The 22,734-nt window shown below is 43.5% G+C and overlaps 1 protein-coding gene across 9 annotated transcripts in view; it reads left to right on the top strand.

Annotated features, from left to right (window-relative positions):
* EIF4G1 (eukaryotic translation initiation factor 4 gamma 1) overlaps nt 1-22,734 on the top strand; it is a 344,774-nt gene that overhangs the window by 23,024 nt on the left and 299,016 nt on the right. For 3 of the 9 annotated variants that reach the window (XM_029617231.1, XM_029617232.1, XM_029617230.1), the window contains exon 3: nt 20,308-20,416. The exons of the other annotated variants lie outside the window; for them this stretch is intronic. In XM_029617231.1, the coding sequence (XP_029473091.1) occupies nt 20,342-20,416 (75 nt within the window). In that variant the 5' untranslated portion in view covers nt 20,308-20,341. The remainder of the gene's footprint in view (nt 1-20,307; nt 20,417-22,734) is intronic. 9 annotated transcript variants of the gene reach the window in all.

Raw genomic sequence — 22,734 nt, 5'->3', positions numbered from 1 at the left:
CATCCCCTTATTCCCTAACCCCCCTAATACCCAGTTAAGATCAAAGCGAGTTCTGGCACTTTTCTAAAGCTCGTATAAAGAGCTTCACTGTTTATTGTAGATTAGACTGCAGAAATTTGTCTATTTTATTGTCTTTTATTGAGATTATGTATGTTTTTAAACTGTAAACCATTTTGACTAAATTTTTGTTTGTAAAAACGGCACACAAACACTTTTAAATAAATAAGTAAATCACAGTCCGTCCCCTCAATTGTACTTCATTGGAGCTATGCTAGACACGGCTCAGGCCAAAGCCTACCTGCTGGGACAATGGCCATTAACCTGATGAGGATCATGGCGGGATTCAACAGAGCCAGCAGGTATCAGTCTGGAACAAGTTGAGGTTGTTGGGCCATATGGCCGCTACAGTGCACGTCTCTTCCTTGGTATAGCTGCACGTGAGCACCCAAAGGACCCTAAGGTCCCAGTGGTGTTAGACCACACAGGATTTCCGAAACTGCATTTGAATTTCTTCGGCCTTCCAGGACTCTGTCCTAGTGGTGGGACATTTCCATCCTGAAAATGCCTGTTTGTCCAAAGTCCCTAGGCCCAAATTTCGTTGACAGCAGATGTGTCCACTTGGGGCTGGGGAGTGCATGTGGATGGGCTAAGGGACCCAGTGTTTGTGGTCCACTCAGGAAAGGCATTGTCAGATCAATTTCCTGAAGCTTCAGGCTATCGGGTACACTCTGTGGGCTTTTAGAGGTTGGCTGTGCAACAAAATTGGCTTGATACGGACCAACAACCGAGTTGCAATGTGGTATTTTAACACGTAAGCAAGGAAGCACAAATTGGTACCTCCTGTGTCAGGAAGCGATTCAAATCTGGTTGTGGGCTTGCTACCCAGGGCTACGTATATGGCCAGGGTGGAGAATTTATTAGTGGTTAGGCTGAGTTAGGCTGAGTCGCGCCTTCAGGATGTGGCGAATCAAAATCTTCAACCTCTGGGGGAGCCCAGACAAGGATCATGTTCGCTGCGCCTTTGAACAGGAAGGTTCCTGAGTTCTGATCCCTGTACAGGGCTCGCAGCAGGCCACCCTCAAATGCTTTCACCCTGTATTGGGGCGAGGTTCTTCTGTACGTGATTCCTCCAACTCCATTGGTAGCAAGGTCTTTGAAGCTTTGTGAGGATAGAGGGACTATGATTCTCATAGCCCCTCATTGGTCAAGACAGGTGTGGCTTCCACTCCTGCTATCTTTATTTATTTATTTATATAATTTATATACCGGAGGTTCCTGTATAATATACATATCACCCCGGTTTACAAGGAACAGTAACTATCGCTACATTTAGCGGTTTACATAGAACAGAATTAGGAAAAACGTTTTTACAATTGAACAAATGAAGTAAGCAAGTTCTTTAGGCCCTGTTGCTCACAGCCTGAATGTTGAGAGGATGGCACTCCAACCCCTTGATGTCTCAGAGGATGTGTCTCATTTTCTGATGGCTTCCAGAAAGTCATATGGACAGAAGTGGAGGAGGTTCACCATGTGGTGTTAGCAAAGGGCCTTAGATTCTTTCTCCTGTCTATGCGCAAATTGCTTGACTACTTTCTACATCTTTCAGAAGCTGGTCTTAAAACAAACTTGTGAGGGTTCACCTGAGTGCAATTGGTGCATATCATTTATTTCACCAATTTTATTCTGTCATTTCCAATTTGTTCAAAATGGATTACAAAGAACACACATAATAAAATTAACAATACATAAAGTAGTTAAAACATACAACAATTTATATATCACAAATATTAGCAATTAAATCTAAATCTCATCACTAGAGGGTAAGCCCATCTCTGTACAGCTTATAGTTGTACAAATCATGCAAGGTCTGCTTCAGCTGAAGCCTCTCGTAAGACCTCCTGCTGTGTCCTGGGACCTTGTTTAAACATAACATCTTGGACGTCCAGAATACATGTATTCCATGCAGAAAGAAGGCTAAAGAACTACTGGCATGGTTAAAAGGTGAAGAGAGTGAAGTTAAAAAGCTAAAAACATCTTTGAAGAAATGGAAAAGGGATCTGAATGAAGAAAACAGGAATCAGCATAAGCCCTGGCAAGTTAGATGCAAAGCATTGATAAGGAAGGCAAAGAGAATTTGAAAAGAAGCTTGCTGTGGAAGCACAAACTCATAATAACTTTTTCAGGTACATTTGAAGTAAAAAGTCTGCGAGGGAGTCAGACCATTAGATGATCAAGGGGTAAAAGAGTCACTTAGGGATGACAAGGCCATAGCAGAGAGACTGAATTAATTCTTTGCTTCAGTCTTCACCGAGGAAGATGTAAGAGAGAGACACATGCTAGAAATGATATTCAAAGATGATGATTCTGCACAACTGAAACAAATCTCAGTGAACCTGGAAGATGTATTAAGGCAAATTAACAAACTAAAGAGTAGCAAATCGCCTGGACCAGATGGCATACATTCCAGTGTGTTGAAAGAACTAAAAAAATGAAATTGCGGACCTGCTATTGGTAATTTGTTTACTATCATTAAAATAGTCTGATACCTGAAGATTGGAAGGCTGCCAATATAATGCCAGTTTTAAAAAAGCAATCCAGAGTGCTCCAAGAACTAGACTAGTGAGTCTGAAGTCTGTGCCAGGCAAAATGGTAGAAATTATAAAGAGCAATATTACTGAACATATAGATAGGAATAATTTAATGGGATAAAACCAACATTTATTTAGCCAAGGGAAGTCTTACCTCACCAATTGCTACTTTTTTTGGGGGGTGTAAATAAACCTGTGACTAAAGGTGAGCCAGTTGATATAGTGTATATGGATTTCCAGAAAGCATTTGACAAAGTTCCTCATGAGAAACTTCTTAGGAAATTAAAAAGTCATGGGATAGGGGGCAGTGTCCTGTTGTGGAGTGGGAACTGGTTAAAAGATAGAAAACAGAGAGTAGGGCTAAATGATAAATTTTCTCAGTTGAGAAAGATGGAATAGTGGACTGCCTCAGGGATCTGTTCTGGGACCACCACTTTTTAACATATTTATAAACGACCTGGAATTAGGAATGAGTGAGGTGATCAAATTCACCGATTTAATATAAAATTGTTAAATCATAAGAGGATTATTAGAAATTGCAAGAGGACCTTGCAAAACTGGGAGACTGGGCATGCAGATAGCAAATGAAATTTAATGTGGCCAACTGCAAAGTGATGCACTTAGGAAAGAGTAACCCAAATTTTAGCTATACAATGCAAAGTTCGGCATTAAGAATCGCCATTCAGGAACAGGATCTAGGAGTCATTAATACATTGAAGCCTTCTGCTCACTGTACTGCATGAACCAAGCTGCATTTGGGGCAGGCATTCTTGGAACAGCCCTGTCTTCCTCCCACCTGGATTGTCTAAACTTGGGCAATTCCTAATAATCTGGCAAGATAAGGAAGGAGAAATGTAATCCTATTTAATTTCCTTTCCTTGAGTCCTGCTAGACCAGTCCAGGACCTACCTAGGAAAGCAGCAATTGCACATATTTTTCTCTCTCTTTCTCCTGACTCCATTGCTTTGACAGAAGGTTACTGGCAAGTGCTCGGGCTGCACCTCCCAATATCTGGTGGTGGTGGTGGTGGTGATGGAGAAAAAAGTGTGCCCTCTCTTGCCATCAGCTGGGGGTTGGAATAAAACCCACTCAATTAAAAGAAATTAAGACTATCTTTAAACCTCAATAAAATGGAAATACTTTATCTTAATAGAAAAATGAAAATCCATATCCTTCAGTATTTAATTTTTCTAGGCATTACATTGCCGTTAATACTCAATCCTGAAATCTTAGTGGAATTCTTGATTCCTGTTTAAACTTGAAATCCAAATGACAAAATTGAAGGGCTACTGTCCTCACTCGATACAATCAAACATACACAATATGTAAGGATTAATTATGTTTTAACATTTCATCCGTTTGTTTTTCACCTTCAGAAATTGGTATCAGACTGCGTGCTCAATCGCTTAGGCTCTTGCCCTAGACAGGGCTAAAACCTCTTTCATGATGGCAATGGCACTAGAATAGTAACCTTTAAATCCTACACTAACAGGCCGATACAGTAAAAATCGCGGGAGAGCGGGCGAGTGCCCGCTCTCCTGTGCGTGCAATTCAGAAAAAAAAATTATTAAAATTAGGGCCCACGGTAAAAAGAGGCGCTAGGGACACTAGCGCGTCCCTAGTGCCTCTATTTGGACAGGAGCGGCGGCTGTCACCGGGTTTGACAGCCGATGCTCAATTTTGCCAACGTCGGTTCTCGAGCCCGCTGACAGCCATGGGTTCGGAAACCGGACGCCTGCAAAATTGAGCGTCCGGTTTTCAAGCCGCGGGCCGATTTAACTTTTTTTTTTAAATTTTTGTTTACTTTTAACTTTTGGGACCTCCGACTTGATATCGCCATGATATTAAGTCGGAGGGAGTACATATCGTTCCCGTTGTAAAAGCTCTCCATTGATTGTCAGTAGAGTTTAACATAGTGAATAAGATACTCGTGATTATAGATATATATATATATATAAAATGCTGGGCTTGATGGACCCTTGGTCTGACCCAGTATGGCATTTTCTTATGTTCTTATGCTCTCTATTTACCTTACACAATTAACCTGCTTTTGTAACTTTACTGTCTTGTTAGGAAACTCAGTTCAGAAGGAGCAATGCCTCCTAGGCATACCTAGTTTTAAGAAAATTTGTCTAGTTGAATGTAGAGAGCGAATATTCTTGGTAGCTGGAGGCCATCTTATGGAACCAACTTTCTGCAGTTCTCCGAAAACAAGAAAGCCCTAAATTATTCAAAAAGGCATTGAAGACATACTTGTTTAGGCTAGTCTTTTATTGAATCGCCTAGGAGTGCTGAATTTTATACATCTTTTGTTACATTTGTCTTGTGTGTGTGTGTGTATGTATGTATGTATGTATATGGGGGGGGGGGGGTGTATATACACACACACTTCTGCTGAATTTCCCTCTAAGCAATTATCTTTTCAACAACATGAAGCAAGTGTCTACTTTTTACAGCATTTTCATCAGGATTTGGAATTATTGATATTTTTCAATACAGACTTGGCATTTTTTGCTCTTCATTACACGACACCAGCTAGCTTATTTCACATTGTGATTTTTCATATAATTTAAATATTGAATGTTTGTACAAAATCCAAGAAACATTTTCATTTCCTTGTTAATTTGCAAGTGTTCAGTTTTTTCTATATTTACAGTACCTATATTTACAAGAAATGCTTAATTAGATTCACTGCCTTAGATATATTTTGTTGCTGTAGATATGTGTGTATGTAAAATAAATATGATTAACTTCTTTCCTCACAAGCTATTTACCATTTCAAATACTACTAAAACTAGGGGACATTCCACGAAACTAACAGATTTTTAAAAAATCATAGAATGTATTTTTTTCACTCAACACACGATTGATGATTTTATTGCTGTTTTTGACTTGCTATATTTGTATAACTACTGTTTTTAGTTTATCTGCATTGAGTTTTGCGTATATGCAGTCTTTAAATCCAATAATAAAATAAGCTGTGGAATTTGTTGCCAGAGGATGTGGCTAGCAAAGCTGAGTTTAAAAGAGGTTTGTCAGATTCCTGGAGGAAAAGTTCATAAACCGTTTATATGCTAGGTAGATTTTGGAAAGGATCTATTTTTTGGTATCTACTGGATGTTTGTTGGCCACTTTTGGAGACAGGCAGTTGGGCTTGATGGATCTTTAGTCTGATCCAGCAGGACACATTTTAAGTTCTAATGTAGGGTACACACCATGTCCCCAGACCTCCACTCTGATATCCACACCATGGTTCCTTCATTCCCTCTAGCACAGGACTGCAGAGTACACACAAACTCCCAGCTATATGGAAAGAAAGAGTTTGAACTGGTTGTGAAATGGTGTGTACCTTGTTTGAAGCCTGGAGGTTTGCCCCTAAGCCATAGGTGGGTTCCTTGATCCAAGGCAAAGCAAGATGAAAAGGCTGGCTTAGATCTGCAGCCCCGACTCCGAGGATCCAGGTTGGTCCTCAGGGTTTGATAAGGGATTACATAGTAACATAATAATAATGGCAGAAAAGGATCAAATGCCCATACAGTCTGCCCAGCAAGCTTCTTATGGTAATCTCTACTGTGCCATGTAGGTCACCCCAGGTTTCTGTTAAGGATAGTCTGTGCAGTTACTCCCAATTCTTATGATAAGGGTAGTAATATTTTCCTATCGTGTAGCAGATGGACTCAGGACCAATGGGTATAGTGTACTGATAGCAGATGGGAGACGGAGTCAGATTTTAAAGCTGACTTCAGCCTACATATATCCGTGCAGCATGCTCAGCTCTTCAGTATTTCTCCATCTCCTAAAGCAGATTGGGACACATCCCCATACACTAGAATAGTGTTAGCAATTCTAAAACAAAGAAAGAAAATTTACCTCAAGAAGACGAGCCCTACTGTCCTCGAACAGTCCTTCGATGTAGCAGCAATGACCCTGCAAATCGCATCCTGCTGCGCAGTAGTAACACGTGCCTGCTTGCTTCTCTCCAGAGATGCAAACACGTCCGCTGAAACATTAGAACCGGTGATATCCTTCCTCACGGATGCGACCTCAGACCTAGTGCGCACCTCAGCCAGGGGCTTCTCCTCCATAGTTGCAGCCAGAAGACAACTATGGCTCCAAAATTGGTCGGTCGACGCAACCTCCAAAGCAAACCTTACGAGAATGCCTTTTAAAGGATCCCTCTTGTTCGGAAGCGAATTGGAGAAGTTAGCCAACAAATGGGGCGAATCTCTAGTACCTCACCTATCGGAGGACAGGACCAAAAGAAACCAGCGCTCCTCTCCCCGAAGAACCAAGGGCAGAGGAGCACAGCGCTTTAGACCGTACAAGAACACATACTACCAAGCACCTCGCCCCACAGGCAGGTCCCAGTCCTTTCGGAACTGAAACAAGAGGGGAGCAGGCTCAGGTACAGGCTCTGGCCGTACCCCACAATGAGAATCAGCAGACCCATCCACAGGGAGAAGTTGTAGGGGGCAGACTTACCCTCTTCTACTAAAGATGGGTAGAGATAACGTCTGACAAGTGTGTCCTAACCATCATTCGAGAGGGATACTATCTGGACTTCCACAGCATCCCTCCAGACAAATTTGTGAGATCACCGTGCCACGCCCTCTCCAAGAGGACGGCAGTGGAAACCACACTGACAAAACTACTCAGCCTAAAGGCGATAACTCTGGTGCCCACGCACCAACAAAATACTGGTCACTATTCCATCTATTTTATTGTTCCCAAGAAGGAGGGAACGTTCCGGCCCATCCTGGACCTCAAGACCGTCAATCGTTACCTGAGTACCACACTTCCGCATGGAAACCATACGCTCAGTCATAAGGGCAATACAGCTGGGAGAATTCCTGACTTCACTGGATCTATCCGAAGCCTATCTCCACATCCCGGTGCATCACGACCATCAGTGCTTCCTACACTTTGCGATACTGGACCATCATTACCAGTTCCGGACGCTACCCTTTGGACTAGCTACCGCCCCTTGGACTTTCACCAAGATAATGGTGGTAGTGGTGGCAACACTGAGGAAAGAAGGAATCCTCGTACATCCTTACCTGGATGATTGGCTGATCAGGGCAAAATCTCCAGAGGAAAGTTATCAGGCGACCACCAGAGTCCAGAATCTACTGCAGAATCTCAGGTGGGTTGTCAACACAGCCAAGAGCTGCCTACAGCCCTCCCAGTCGCTAGAGTACCTGGGAGTCCGATTCGACACCAAGCAAGACAAGGTTATTCTCCTCCCCCCTCCAAGGAGAAGGAAACTGATGGGCCAACTGCGAAAACTGTTGAACTGTGCTCGCCCCAAGGTATGGGACTACCTCCAAGTCCTCGGTCTCATGATATCAACCCTGGAAGTCGTTCCATGGGCAAGGGCCCACATGCGCCCACTACAACGTTCCCTACTGTCACGATGGGACCCGACGTCCCAGAACTACTCCATGCACCTCCAGCTACCAGCAGAGGTTTGGACACAGCTCCAGTGGTGGCTACAGGAGGACCACCTGAGCAAGGGAATAAGACTATCCCCACAGAACTGGATCTTGCTCACCACAGATGCGAGTCTGCAAGGGTGGGGACCCCACTGTCAGGAACTGACGGCCCAGGGACAGTGGGACAAAGAAGAGGCGGGATGGAACATAAACCGGCTGGAAGCCCGAGCAGTCAGACTAGCCTGTCTACGATTTGGCCACAGACTCCGGGGCGAGTCTGTCAGTCATGTCGGACAATGCCTCAATACTTGCCTTCATCAACCGCCAGGGAGAAACCAGGAGCCATCAGATGGACTCAGGACCAAAGGGTATAGTGTACTCCTGATAGCAGATGGGAGACGGAGTCAGATTTCAAAACTGACGTCAGCCCTACATATACCCATGCAGCATGCTCAGCTCTTCAGTATTCCCCTCGAAAAGCAATTGTGGATAGATGTGTGCTTTAATAACTTAATTAACTTGGTTAACTTGATTAACTAGGACTGGTTCAACTGATTTCCAAATTGGAGACCGCCAGCGCACTCAACCGAATAACGCCGACACCTGGCAACTATGGGTGTTTTGAACTAGGGGTAATACCTGGCTTATCCGTGCTTGTCTTGTTCTCGGGGGTTTTTTTGTTTGGGGTTTTTTCACCCAAGGTTTCCGGATGCTGAGTCCATCTGTCTACACTAAGGAAAACGAAATTATCAGGTATTTCGGTATCCCCAGATTGTAAATATCGGGGCCCATGTTGGTTCTGAATCCAGTTCCCTACCTCCCCCCCGCTTTCAAGCAGAGAGTGATGTTGCAGTTGCATCAGAAATATCCAGGCTTATTTGTTGACTGTAGTAATTCCCGGGTTCTGCCTTGAGTAGTAACCATCGCACCGAGCCGGTTACCCCTATGCACCCTTTTCTTCATTTCTGTCCTCTAGGCTTTAGGGATCCACAGTGTTTATCCCATGCCCCTTTGAATTCTTTCACTGTTTTGTCTTCACCACCTTCTCTGGGAGTGCATTCCAGGCATCCACCATCCTCTCCATGAAGAAATATTTTCTGATGTTGATTTTGAGTTGTGTCGTCGTCCCCCCCCCCCCCCCCCCCCCCCCGGAATTTCATTTCGTGACTACCAGTTCTACTGTTTCTTTTCCAACAGAAAAGGTTTGAAGTTCACGCATCATTAAAACATTTCCAGTATCTGAAGGCCTGTATCATATCTCCCCTGCACCTTTTCTCTTCCAGGGCATACATTTTAGGTCCTTCAGCCTCTCCTCATAAGTCATTTGATGGAGATCCCACTCTTCCTGGTAACTCTAGGACTCCAGGAAAGAGAACCCTGCTGTTGTCTCAGAGGAGACCTCATACCTCATCCAGAATCCTTATCTCTAATCCTGTACCTTGGGTACGGAACTGGTGTATCTTAAGCCTGGTAATCACGTGAATTCTGTGCTTTATATTGTGGACATCTTGTGTACTGCAGACCAGCAGTAGCAGCCTATGCTGTATTTAGTATTTGATTTATATGGTGAAACAACCTGGTTTGAGTTTGAGAATAAACCTGCTCTGGAACGTTGTCTTGTACTTTTAAAGCCCTAGCATGACTCCCACCCAGACATGCACAGGATTGCAAGGTGCAAATAATGATTCCTTCCCCCTCCCTCCCACAATATTTAACCCCAAATTTTATTGGTGATTATAACTTTTTTTTTTTTACTTGAGCCAGTGAGCTACGTTTACTAGCCTACTTAAAAATGCAAGAGAAACTAAAACAGCCAGCAGTGTTGTGTCAATGAAGTTGCTGAATTAAGAACATAAGAAATGCCATAATTGGCAGACACAGCGATTGAACTATTCGACTGCAGATATTTTTAAACTAAAGTTTGTTTATAATAAAACATGTGTAATACTGGGATATGCTTTACAATAAGTGACTAGGTATTGAGTATACAAGTGTCGCTTTCTCAAACGTGTTGTCATCCTCATAGGTAGTGTAATGCGACCATGTCCATGTTTACCTCATAACACTGTCCATTTGCCCTAACAGCTAGTGAACATGCCATGTTTCTGGCCTGCTTGTCCACAGGGAATGGACCGCATGCTCATCTTGACCCTCCTCATAAACCCAAGAATGTGGGGACTGTGCCCCTCACATTTCTGTTAACCTGTCCTTGAAAACAGAACAAGTCTGAAGGATTTGTAGGAGACCGTCCTGTTGAGGGCCAAGGAGGAGGTAGGCAACTACAGACTGTATTAGTCTAAACAGCAGAAAAAGAAAGCATCTTGAAACAAGTAGATTACTGGACCACACCAAATGTTCTCAAAGGGAAGATTGAGTTCGTTAATAAGGTTACAGGAATGGTAGGTGGTGGAGATCTACTATCTGGACTTCAGTTTCTGGTTTGGATGTTATTCCTTGTAGAAGATTGGTAAACCTTGAGGGAGTGGGACAGAGTGTTGTAAATTGGTTGAACAGATCGCAGAGAGTGGTGGATAATGGAATCAAGTAATGTACCCCAGGACTCCGTGCTCAGACTGGTTCTTTTCGGTATCTTTATTAATAACATTAATGACATTTTTGGAAGGAAAAATATGCTTGTTGGCAGATGATACAAAAATTTGTCCAGAGAGGAGACACCAGAAGATGTGAAAAAAATGAAAGGAAAACATTGGTTTGACAATTGGGGAATGAGATTTATTGCATTTGGGGCAGAAATATTCACCAACTACTTATGTAGAAGGAAAAGAACTGGAATCTGTTAAACAAGGAAGAGATCCAGGAGTAATCACCTCAAATGTCTTTAGGGTTATTGTGAAAACTAACAGCATGCTTGGTTATATAAGTAGAAGTTTCATCTGAAAATAGAGGAGGTATTGTTGTATAGGCCAATAGTAGGACGTCACGTTAAGTACTAGTTCAGTTTTCGAGGCCATAGCTTTGTTAAGGACAATGAGAGATTGGAGACAGTTCAGACAAGGGTTACTAAAATAATATAAGGCCTGCAGCACAAGCCATACAAAGAGAGGCTTAAGACACTCAAAATGTACTTGCTGTAAGAAAGAAAGTGGGGATACGATGGAAATATTCAGATAATTTTATAGGCTTCAGTAAATTACAGAAAGATGACTTCTTCCATAGTAAAGGAATTTCAAGGACCATATGTAATGACTTGAACCTGTAGGGAGAACAATTCAAGGAGAATATGAGAAAATATTTCTATACTGAGAGGTTGTTGGTAGACCAGCACTGTGACGGATTTCAAGCATTCTTGGGACAGAGAGAGAGGAGACAGTCATGGGAGCAGATTTGGGAAGTTAAACGTGGATGAGGAAAGGTGATGAGAAGAAAAGAGGCTGGTAAAAGAGAGCACAATCTCGCATCAATGTAGGTCATGAGGTAGCCCTGCTGGAACTGGCAGGCTGCAGTTCCCCAGAAATCAACTGGGTTGATGCCAACAGGACCTAAACGGTTAGCTGTTCAGATAATTTCCAGCTTGGGGATAAGATGTGGGGGAGATCCTGTGTCTGCTGGGTTGGATTATGGGAACTGTTATGCTAATCGGTTCTGTATAGAAGAATAAACTCTTACACGTTGTCACGCTGCATGTCTGGCAGCTGTATATATACATTCTTGGCAGTGGGGACTGAAGTAACTGCGCATTGGATGAGTAAACTGATCTTTAGCTGCTGTGACTGAGTTATAAAGGAAAACAAGATCAATTCGGGGGGAGTTGGGGAGTGGGAAAACTGGAATTCGATCACTGATGAAGTGCGACCATTAAAAACTTGTGTAATGATCTTAGAAATCATCCGGCTTGGTTCCATAAAGGTTTAAAGCTATTGAAGCAGCAGGTCAGACTGAGAGGAAATGGAGGACAAATTAGTCTGCTTTAAATAAAGAACGGTGTTAAAGTAAGGCATCCTGAGGCCAGGGCAGCGGGGAGGGAAGCCAGGAAAACTTAATTTTCAAAAAGTACTGGTTTCTAAAAATTGTCCTAAGGAGCTTGCTAGGGCGATTACCAGATTATTAGCTCTCGGTTTTTAACGTTTCTTTCAAGTGGAGTGTTTGCTGTTTGGGGTTTTTTTTTTCATAGAAAAAGTTAGAAGAATACAGCAAAGTTTTTTACTTTTATATCTGGAAGGGTTCAAGCTGTCTCAAGAGGACCTAAAGAGGATAGGTTCAGAATTGTTTTGTCCTGGAGTTGGCTCCCTAGACTATTTAAGTGATATCCCATCAGTGATAGAGGTGAATAGGGAGGTTTCACTGGAAGTAGGAATGATAGGAGACAGATGGGAATCAACTTCACATAAAATTGTGTCTATATTAGCTCATGAGGCGAGCAATGACTTGGCCCATGTAGAGAATCTTTCATGGAATTGTGGGTGAGTTTCCATTTTAGCTGACACAGACTAGCATTATACCGATCGTTAAAAAAAATAAAATAAAATCTTGATTGGATGTAAAGAAAGTTTCATTGTCCAGGGTCCCATTTCCCTTTTCTTAGGGAAACTAACTGAAAAATGTAGTTTCAACTAGATTCAGTTGTTGGTCAAGGGAGTTTCTAATCAGGCTTCCAAGTGGGGGTATAATCAACTAGATAAGGGTTCAAGCTGATAATGCAGTAGATTCTTACAAATTTTGGGGTCAATGCAATAAAGTTCGCTCAGCCTAGTGCACAACTTAATGACCGATTGGATGAGCGTTTTGGATGCGCTAGGCTAACACTCCAAACTCAGGCGTAGCTAATAGTGCTCTTCACATTTAAATGCCATGTAGATGACGCTATTAGCTATTACCCCCGATGCAGAAAATTTCCGCTTGGCTAACGCACCTTTGTTAATGCGGCAAATGTAATGCCAGCCTTGGAGCTGGCTTTAAGACATACCGCCAGTCAAGGGCCCATTAGCCAAGCGGTGATTTCTGCTTTCTCCTGGCTGCTCAACAAGTTCCTCTACCTGACTGGCAGCTACAGGATGAATTTAGCCTTGATCAAACTAAAACCCCACTCGCTCTTTTATTTTCTTCGTGTTTTAATTTATATCAAACAGTTTTTAAAATCACCGCAGAGAGACTTTGAAGGTGAGCTTCCTTCTTCCTCTGCTCCCCCGGGTACCCAGAAGCCGGCAGAATCCAGGACTTTAAAACTCACCCAAACTTCTAGAGCCAGGAGGAGAGTTAGGGTATCTGCCTCGCCTTTGCCCTGCAGTAGCGCATTAACGCGCTTTGGAGCGCCCGGGATGTACAATTTCCCCATGCTCGTCCTTTTTAGTGCGGCAGCTCATTTGATTATTGCATTGGGCGCCCAGGAGAGGTGGTTATGCGTGCCTGAGTAAAACAAGTGCCCGTTTTATTGCATCAGCCCCTTTGTTGGACCTCTTAGCAGCATTTGCATGTTAGATCCATGGAACCGTTTTAATACCAGATTGGATTTGGGTTCTGGTATTAAAATGGTTCCATGGAAAATAGATCTCAGCAGGTCCTTTGAAATGGAAAGAATTCTCAGCCTTGTTCTTTAAGATGTCTGATAGAGGGCTCTGTCTTGATTCCCTTGTACACAGCGCCTGTTATGGACATGAATAGTACCATAGTAAATAATGGCAGAAAAAGACCCGAGTGCTTCACCCAGTCTGCACAGTTAGTTGTGTAGAGTAGCAGCTGCTGCTCGGTGCACATTACCTTTAAGACCGCTATATGCTGATGACATTGTTAGTGGCTCAATTTAATAAAGATCAGGCAGGATCTATGGCAAATGTAAATGCCTACCTATTGGCGTTCCTTATCCTCCTGTTAGAGACCAGTCTTGACTGTAGGGATTTCTCCTCTCCACAACTGGAGGAGACATAAGACATTTCTTACATGATGTCATGTTCACTATAAGGGAGGTGTGGCTCGAGGCTGCTGCCTGTAGCTCTGTCTCCAGAAGTATGGACCAGAGTCATTGACATGGCTTGCCTGCACTGGTTGTCAGTCCTCTTGCACCTGGGATTCCACATGAGGTCTCCCATTAGCTTGCTCCTGAGATTCTGCATCCCTCTGGCTTCGCGGTTGAGCCCTCAGGTAGTGCTCCCAGCTCCCTTCGGGGTCCTGGTGTGGCCACCCTAGCAGTGGGTCCTCTCTCCCTAAGGGGAGCTGGGAACTGGCATGAGGCCTAGATTTCTGGAAGGTGTTTCCTCCCCAAACTTCTGTGCTGACTCCCTTCAGAGGACCTCTGAGATTGGGTCTCTCTAAGGTAAGCTAGGAAGGAGTTATTTCTTCCCCTGTCCCTCAGGTTCATAAAGGGAGAAAGCTGGGGGCAGATGGAACAGATGTTAGACAGCTGCAGCATTGAAGCAGGCTGCATCCCTTTCGTTGAGTGCTGGAACTTTACAGAGGCCACTCTGTGGGTCCATGGCTGTGCTGAGGAGCAGTCACATAGGAGTAAGCTCCTTATGATTTTGGGCAAATCACTTTACCCTCCATTGCCCCAAGTACTCAGAGTGTAAGTCCTTTGGGGATAGGGAAATACCTACAGTACCTGAATGTGCTGAAAACCAGAATCTAAATAAAATGGAGGAGGTGAGGAGGTTGTGTTCCTGCTGGCAGATGCTTCTGGGTCTAGGAGCACTGACAGCCGCTTTGTGGCCGTGTTCCTGCTGACAGCTGTGTTGTGGTAAGAGGCTGCATTGGAGTGATAGGTCGTATTCACTGACAGCCATGGTGCGGCAAGAATCCACACTGGTATAGGAGTCCTGCAACCACGTGTTCTCCAGCGGTCGGGTGCTTTTCGGAGTCAGAAGGCTAGCAGCCCATGGGGATTCAAGACAGTTCCAGCACTTAGGAAGAGGGCACTCTGGAAGGATGAATAGAGGAATGAGGTGTTTGGCCTGTGGAACCAAGAGATTCTCTGTGGTGGCCAGTTCAATTTGCCCACTGTGTAATACAGACCCAGCAGTACAGGAGGCAGGCCCCTATACCACCCCTCCCCTGGGGGGATAGGAGGAACCAGGTAGCCCCCAGGCAAAATATATGGAGGCACCAGAAGAAGAGTCTGCAGCAAAGTGGAATCCCCAGAGACCAAGAAATCTCAGTAGTTTCGTCAGGAAGTAGGCAGAGCAAGGTAGGTGTCTTACCAAAACCTGGATGTATGTGCCTGAATTCATTTTACTTATGCATTAAGCCTTCAAGGCTATGCAAGCAAACCAAGGACTGGGACCCTCCCCTCAGGAGGAGTTGGTTGGACTAGCTCATAAACTGGCTAGAGTAGCCACAGGAAGCCCAGGGCCATCTATCAAAACCTCCACACAGGAATGTAGGTGGGTGTCCCCAGCAGCCTGGATTCAGGCCAGTCAGACAAGCAAGAGGGAGAATGGTCTTCTGAGGAAGAGAATTCCTTGGTGGTTCACCTCTTCTGAAAAGAGGAGCTACCCACTCTAATTTCAGAAACTCTAGCATCACTTAGGATCTCTGATCCTAAGGATGAGACTCCAGTAGAAGGGGTCCTACCATGCAGGGAAAACATAAGCTGCTAAAACTTTCATACCACATTTGCACTGAAGGAGATGATAATAGAGGAATGGGAGGTAGTCCAGAGTCCATTAAGAGGTACCAAGGTCTTAGGAAAAATATACCCACTACCCCAAAAGACAAAAGATACCCTCCTGAAGGTTCCAGAGGTAGAAGTGTCTGTCTCGGCAGTGACCTGTAAGACCACAATGCAGTGGAAGAAGGAATGCCATTGAAGAACTGCCAGGATACAAAAATTGAGGCAATAATGAGACAAGTGTTTACGACCAATGTGTTGACTCTGCAGGCCTCCATGTGGAGGATTTTGTAGCACAAGCACTTGTGAGATGGGTATAGCAACTGCCGGAAATGGAAGACACAGCTCGAATCAACTCCGGAGTAGCTTTCCTCACAGATGCTCTTTGACCTTCTTAGAATGTTTTCTTGAGCACTGTCTCAGATGTGGCAGTGAGAAGAGTACAGTGGCGTAGGAGCTGGTCAGCAGATAAGGAGAAAAAGTCCCGTCTTGCCAAGCTACTCTTTATGTTTAAATCTGTTTATTAAAGACTGAAAGAATAATTGACAAGACATGCCTGGGTGCATTGTCCTTGAGCACACAGGGCATGGACAAAAGAGAACATCAAAAAGTAGTTATACAGTCCCCCAACCAACCCATCCATCCCTCCCACCCTTCCACCCTGATAATGATGAGCAGTTTGTATTAAACAACCAGCTATAGACTTGTATGTATTCAAAATCATATTACGAACACAAGAAGGTAAAGAGTCAGTATTCGGTAACCAAATGTCCAGCTGTTTTTTCTTGTTTTTGGGAGGACCTCTTTCCAATCATCATTTTCATTAGCAGTAATTGATGTACAGCATTCCTCCAGAAGAAAATAGGTGTAATCGGATTCAACTCTGATGGTTCAGGATAGTAGTTTTGGCTAACAGAAAAATCTTTGATATCCATCGGTTTTGTAGTGCTGTATGTTGTTCTCCCAAATTCAGAAGTCCAAATATAGCCACTGGAGTGGAAAAGACTAAATTCACAGAAAGGACATTTCCAACGTAATGATATACTTGTTCCCAAAATTTTTGGATATTCATATGGACCAGAAAGAATGACCCAGTGTACCAGCCTCCACCTTACATTTCCAAGTACAAGTCAGAATCAGTTAAACCAGTTAAGTATGCTTGTCTTTGTGAGATATAGGCTTTGGATAAAATTTTAAATTGCACTTCCCTTATCAGCATATTCTGTGCAATTCTAGAAATAATTCTAAAGCAAGAAGTAAACGCGGATATAGAAAATGTGTAATTCCTGATTCCACTTAGACCACACTCTCTAGCGAGAACCCAAGAAGTTTAGCTCGCAGCGACTAATGAAAAAAGGATAAAGTATGTCTTCCAGGGTCTTCTAGATCAAATCAATCTAGCACTAATTCTCATCCCAAATCACAGATTAATTCTGACGATAATGAATGTACATAGTGATGGAATTGCAAATAACTAAAAATATCTATATTTCCCTCCCCATCTTTTGCTATAAGGTATGAAATGGCAACAATTTTCCCCTCCTCAACTAGAAAGTGAGAAACAACCGATTAAACCACTGGACACCCATTTCCTATAAATACGTCTGTCCATCCCAGGTTGAAAATTGTTTCTGTTGAGTGCTAAATCAGCTTAACGGCGCTGCTTCATGAACACAAAGGTACCATACCAAATTTAGTAGAAACAAATTTGTTTATTATTGCATATCAATAAGCAATGCAGGTACCTTTGGGAGGAACAGGGGGACAAGACCTCTCCGGCCAGATGCTCAACAGAAGCTCTACCCTGTGTTTCTCTCCGTACACTAGTAAAGTCTTCTTTTTATACATAACACAGTCTCAATCCCCAAAGTGTTGAATCTATGGGAGTATCATGTACAAAGTCCTTTGTTCTGTCAGGTTTTCACCCTCGGGGAGGTTTCCAAGACTCTGGTTTCGCCGGTACCACTTAGTGGAAACAGCCTGTGAGATTCTAATCTTTTCCTTCTGCTTTTCGTGACCCCATGACCTTCCATCATAAGTTTTTGACATCTCCTGCTGCTGTCCAGATGTCTCCTGTAGTTTCTCCAAATCAGGGTCGATAGGGCATTTAAGGTTCCCATGGCCAGAACTGCAAGCAGGCCAAGGCAGCAAAGGATTTTGGGTGAGTCAGTCTCTCCATGTTGGTCTCAGACTCAGGCACACATATCATTACCCACGATAGGGAGGAAGGGAGATATGGAATTACTCAATTTCAATTTAGAAGTAATCCACTGCCAGTATTTATGGGCTGAGAATATCAAGACACGATTTCTCAAATAGGGCGATAGTTGGGAAGATGTAGCGTGCAATATAAAATGGAGGTGTATAGGATGGGTAATAGCTTCGTATTGGTTATCACAGTAAAAAGAAGTACCCATAAACCAATCTCCTACCTGTTTTAAATTGGCACAGTGGTCGACAATCTTATATCTGGCAGATCCATCCATCCCTGCTGTCCCAAACCCATCAATTGTAACAAAGGCACTCTAGATTTACCTCCCTTCCACAAGAAAAAACACAGTTCCCTTTGAAAAGGCATGGATGCCTTTTAAGCTCAACACCAAAGGGAGAACATTCAAGATATAAATCCACTTGGGAAAGATGGTCATCTTAAACAGGGGAATCCTGCCCCCCTCCCCCAGAGATAAAGCTAAATGATTCCATTTCCGTAAAGTAGCTTTAGTAACCGCTTGCAACTTAGGCACATTAAAAGAATGTAAAAGACTCATGTCTTTAGTTAGCCAGATAGCCAAATATTTCTTATGGTGAGCAGCCCAGGCTAATGGGAATGTACCCCTCCAATCCCTAGCTGCCCATTCACCAATAGCCATAGCTTCAGACTTATCTAAGTTCAACCTCAGCTCAGCCTGCTCTCTATAAATAGCAACCTTAGTTAACAAGACATGCAAAGAAATGTGTGGCTGAGTAATATGTAAAAGGAGATAATCTGCAAATGCAGCAACTTTAAAAGTTCTGTCTCCAATGGTAGTACCCTCAATGCACCCATCCTGCAGAAGTTTTCGAATAAAAGGATCTAATGATAACACAGAAAGTAGGGATGACAAGAGATAGCCATCTCGATGTCAACTAAAAACCTCAGTACATCCCCCATTTATTAGTATTCTCGCCTTAGGGTTAGTGTATAATATTTTAATATACTGTAAGAAGAAACCCTGAAATTCATATGTCTGCAGAACTGAGAAGAGATCCCAATTAAGCCTACCAAATGCCTTTTTGGTGTCAATACTAATGAGTGAAGAATTCATGTGATGTTGTATGGAGTGTTCCATGGAAACTAAAACTTGACAGACATTTGTGGTTGCATATCTCCCTTTACTTTACATTGAAGTTCAATAAAGAGATTGGTCTATATGAGACAGGCAACAAGGGATCACCCTGGTTTAGGCAAGACCACAATATTAGCTAGGTTAATCCCCCGATAAAACTCCCGTCTCCAATAGAGAATCAAACATTTTTCCCAACGGTAGGCAGACCTGGTCAGTCAGGAGTTTATAAAATTCACCGGTCATGCCGTCTGGACCTGGAGCCTTATGTAACGCTGAATTTCTAATAAGAGAATGTAATTCTATCGGAGAAAGAGGAGCATTTAACAAATTTAAATCTTGTTTTGTCAACTGGGAAAGGGGAATATCCCTTAAATATTTTATGACCTCCAGTATGTTGTTAGGTTCCAGAGCATAGAGATTTTTGTAAAAATTAACAAAAAGGCTCCCACTCTGTTTACTGTCTCTAACAATAGTACATTCCCTCGTCTCCATCACAGCTACATAGGATTTGCCATGACATTGCTTCACAGCATTAGCCAACTTTCTTCCTGCCTTGTTGCCATGAAGAAAAAATTTATATTTGTAATACAACATACCTTTTTTTTTTTGTCTGTTGATGTGTCAGGAGTATTCAAAGCGGATTGTGTATTTAGGAATCGCAATTTATTCTCGGGGGTAGAATCAGAAGCAGAATCTCCTTTCATCCATTTGTATCTGTTCCTCCGAAACGATTCTGTGGGAATGTCATTTTTAACTGTTTGTGGAAGTGGCTGGGGCATGGTTTTAAATGAAGTAGTGGAAGGAGGTGAGTTTATTTTATATTGTAACATGCTTTGGTGTCGTTGAGAAGTATGAAATCCCATTTTATTAAATAAAATGTAAAATATGTTTCTAATAGCGGGGCCAGTGTCGTCCCCCCATGCCCAAAGCCAATGACTGTGCCTGAAAGTGTTGTGTCTCTGCCCCAAGGGATCTGGCAGCACAGCTGGGCATGGGGTGGGGGGATAAATCCCTTGTGAGTGGATGTGCTGTACTGGGGCTGTGGGCTGCTACTGCAGGAACCCCTCATGCTGGCTGTGCCTGTCGGCAGCTAAGATCCGGTGGTGAATTTTATTGAATTACTTTATTTAAAAACACCCATAGTCCACTGATCCAAAAGACCTGGTTCTCAGCGGAGCGCAGTAAGAGGCGCAGATTGATCAGTTTGATGCTTTGGCACCTGCTTCTCGTTCACGTCGTGCAGGTGAATGGAAGCTCCTCGCTCACTTTCTCAGCCTGGCATCCTCCCGTGTCTTTCCTCCCCCTCTACCACCCTCTACCATGGTATCGCTCCCAAAGCCATTCAACGCTTTCAAACTGGCAACCTGTATTAATGGCTGTTTTAAACATTTTTGTGTCCACAGGTAGCCAGGGGATCCTTATGCAGCACCCAATGAAATGAATAAAGCAGCGCAACCTATAGGAGGAGCCCCCGCAGCCCCGCACCCTGCCCCTTCTCCTGGACTTTCCCAGGTAATTCCTCACGTAGAAGGCTGTGATTTTACAGCGTTCAACCTGGGACGTTCTTTTAACTGCAGTTGTCCTCACTAACGCAGCTTTAGCAGAAGGCTGTGCAGGATGGTCCTGGGAGACTTTAGGAAGCAGTCGCAGAACCGGTGGCGTGCAGAGTAATCTCGTCCATGTGCTTTGACGGATCCTCCAAGGCGTCCGCGCCGTGAAGCTGTTCGCTAATAGACGCCTTCAGTCAGAAGATAACAGAGCAGGCATGGATGGTACACACTAGGGATAGATAGGTGGCAGCATTTCTCCGCTGTCTCTAGCAGCAAGCTCCCATGTCCTGGTCTTCCTCTTGTTATGAACCTGTAGGGGAACCGTCATGAACGTCTTTCTAAGCAGGAGAGGGCTGCGCAGCTGGCATCGCCCACCACTCCTCCTGAATACAGAGGGTAAGGTTTGAGGTAACTGGCAGCTGCCTGAAACCAGAGACCAGCGTGAGCCTCGTATATGGCCTTGGGCTAGTGGGAGATCTTGCTGGCTTCAGGTCAAAGGCAGTCCCATTTTTCCTGTACTTTGTCATGTCACACAAATACCGAGCTCCTTGTGCTCTGAATGTCTGTATCCTCGCAGTGCATAGCATCAGATTTACTTATGTAAGGCGGGGAGCGTGTGGGGCTGCATTTGGCTCCGTCAGGCACATTTTACTGCAGATTCACTCTTTGTGGCAAAGATTAGTATGCAAATGTTTCTGCGGCTCACAGGCTGCCGGGAGGGCAGCTCTATTTGCCTTTTTTGTTCACCAGAGATCAAACGATGTGATATACTTGGAGAACTGTTGCTTGTTTTAATAAGGTGGAATGATTCAGAAATGCGAGTGCCAAAATGTCAGTACCAGGAAAGATGGAAATAAGCAGGATTAATCAGGTGGGGGGTGATGGGATGGAAGAGGCACACTGGGAGGAAAGGTGGAAGGAGCAGAGCAAGTGTAGGGAGCCTCAAGGGCTCAGAGACATCAGATGTGCTTCGTAAGATTAAAGCTGATCTTATATCTTGGATGAGTAGGTTACATTTCATCTTTATCTTTTACACCGTTTCCAACATGTTCTTGTGATGCGCCCAGCTCAGGGTAGCAGTATCCAGTTCATTTGGAATCACAAGACCCCTTCTGTTACTTATGCCAGCAGCCATGGTGACATGAATCTACCTAATTTTTCTCCATGGGATAAGCAGGACATGAATCAGCCACACAAGTGGGTGATGTCAAGGTGACACTGAGAAAGAAAAGTGCTCTCAGAGCTTGGAAAAACCAAGAAGGATTTTCTGAGCATATGCAGATCTTAAGACCGACCTTTTGGCATCCTGCCAGCTACTTGTGACCTGGACTGGCCACTGTTTGATACAGGATACTGGGCTTGATGGACCTTTGGTCTGACCCAGTATGGCCAGTCTTATAATACATTCCATGCTGCTTATCCCAGGGATAAGCAGTGGATTTCCCCAAGTCCATCTTAATAATGGTTTATGGATTTTTCTTCCTAGAACTTGTCCACACTTTTTTTAAACCCAGCCAAGCTCATAGCTTTTACTATATCCTCAGGCAATGAATTCCAGAGTTTAATTATGCATTGAGTAAAAGTATTTTCTCCTGTTTGTCTTAAATGTATTTCCTAGTAAGTTTATTTTGTAGCTTTTGAAAGAGTAAACAGATTTGTGTTTACCTGTTCCACTTCACTCATTTTATAAGACTTCTGTCATTTCTCTCTTCAACTCTTTTAACCCCAAGCTGAAAAGCCCTAACCTGTTCAGCCTTTCCTCATAGGGGTAACTTTTAAAATTTTGCTGTATCTTTTTTGAGATGCGGTAACCGGAATTGCACACAATACTGAATGTGCAGTTGCACCTTGAAGTGATACAGAGGCATTATCATATTCTCCATTTTATTCTCTCTCTTCCTTCCCTAATAATTCCTAGTACTCTACTTGCTTTCTTGACCACCGTCCCACGCTGAACGGAGAATTTCAGCACAGCCACGATGATGCCTGGATCCTTTTCCTGGGTGCTGAATTACAATGTGGGATCTTGCATTGCGTAGCTATAATTTGGGTTGCTGTTCCCTACATGTATCACTTTGCACTTCTCCACATCATTTGCTATCTGAATGCTCAGTCTCGCAAGGTCCTCTTGTGATTTAACAACTTTGAATAATTTTGTGTCAGCAAATTTGATCACCTCACCTGTTCCCATTTATAAATATATTAAAAAGCAGTGGTCCCAGTACACTTCCATGGGGCACTCCATTTATTCACCTTTAGCCTTACTCTGTTTTCTTTTAA

This window comes from Rhinatrema bivittatum, chromosome 9 (genome assembly GCF_901001135.1).
Source record: "Rhinatrema bivittatum chromosome 9, aRhiBiv1.1, whole genome shotgun sequence".
Classification (NCBI taxonomy): domain Eukaryota; kingdom Metazoa; phylum Chordata; class Amphibia; order Gymnophiona; family Rhinatrematidae; genus Rhinatrema; species Rhinatrema bivittatum.
Note: the sequence above shows the minus strand (reverse complement) of the source record. Positions and strands in the feature narration are given on the sequence as shown.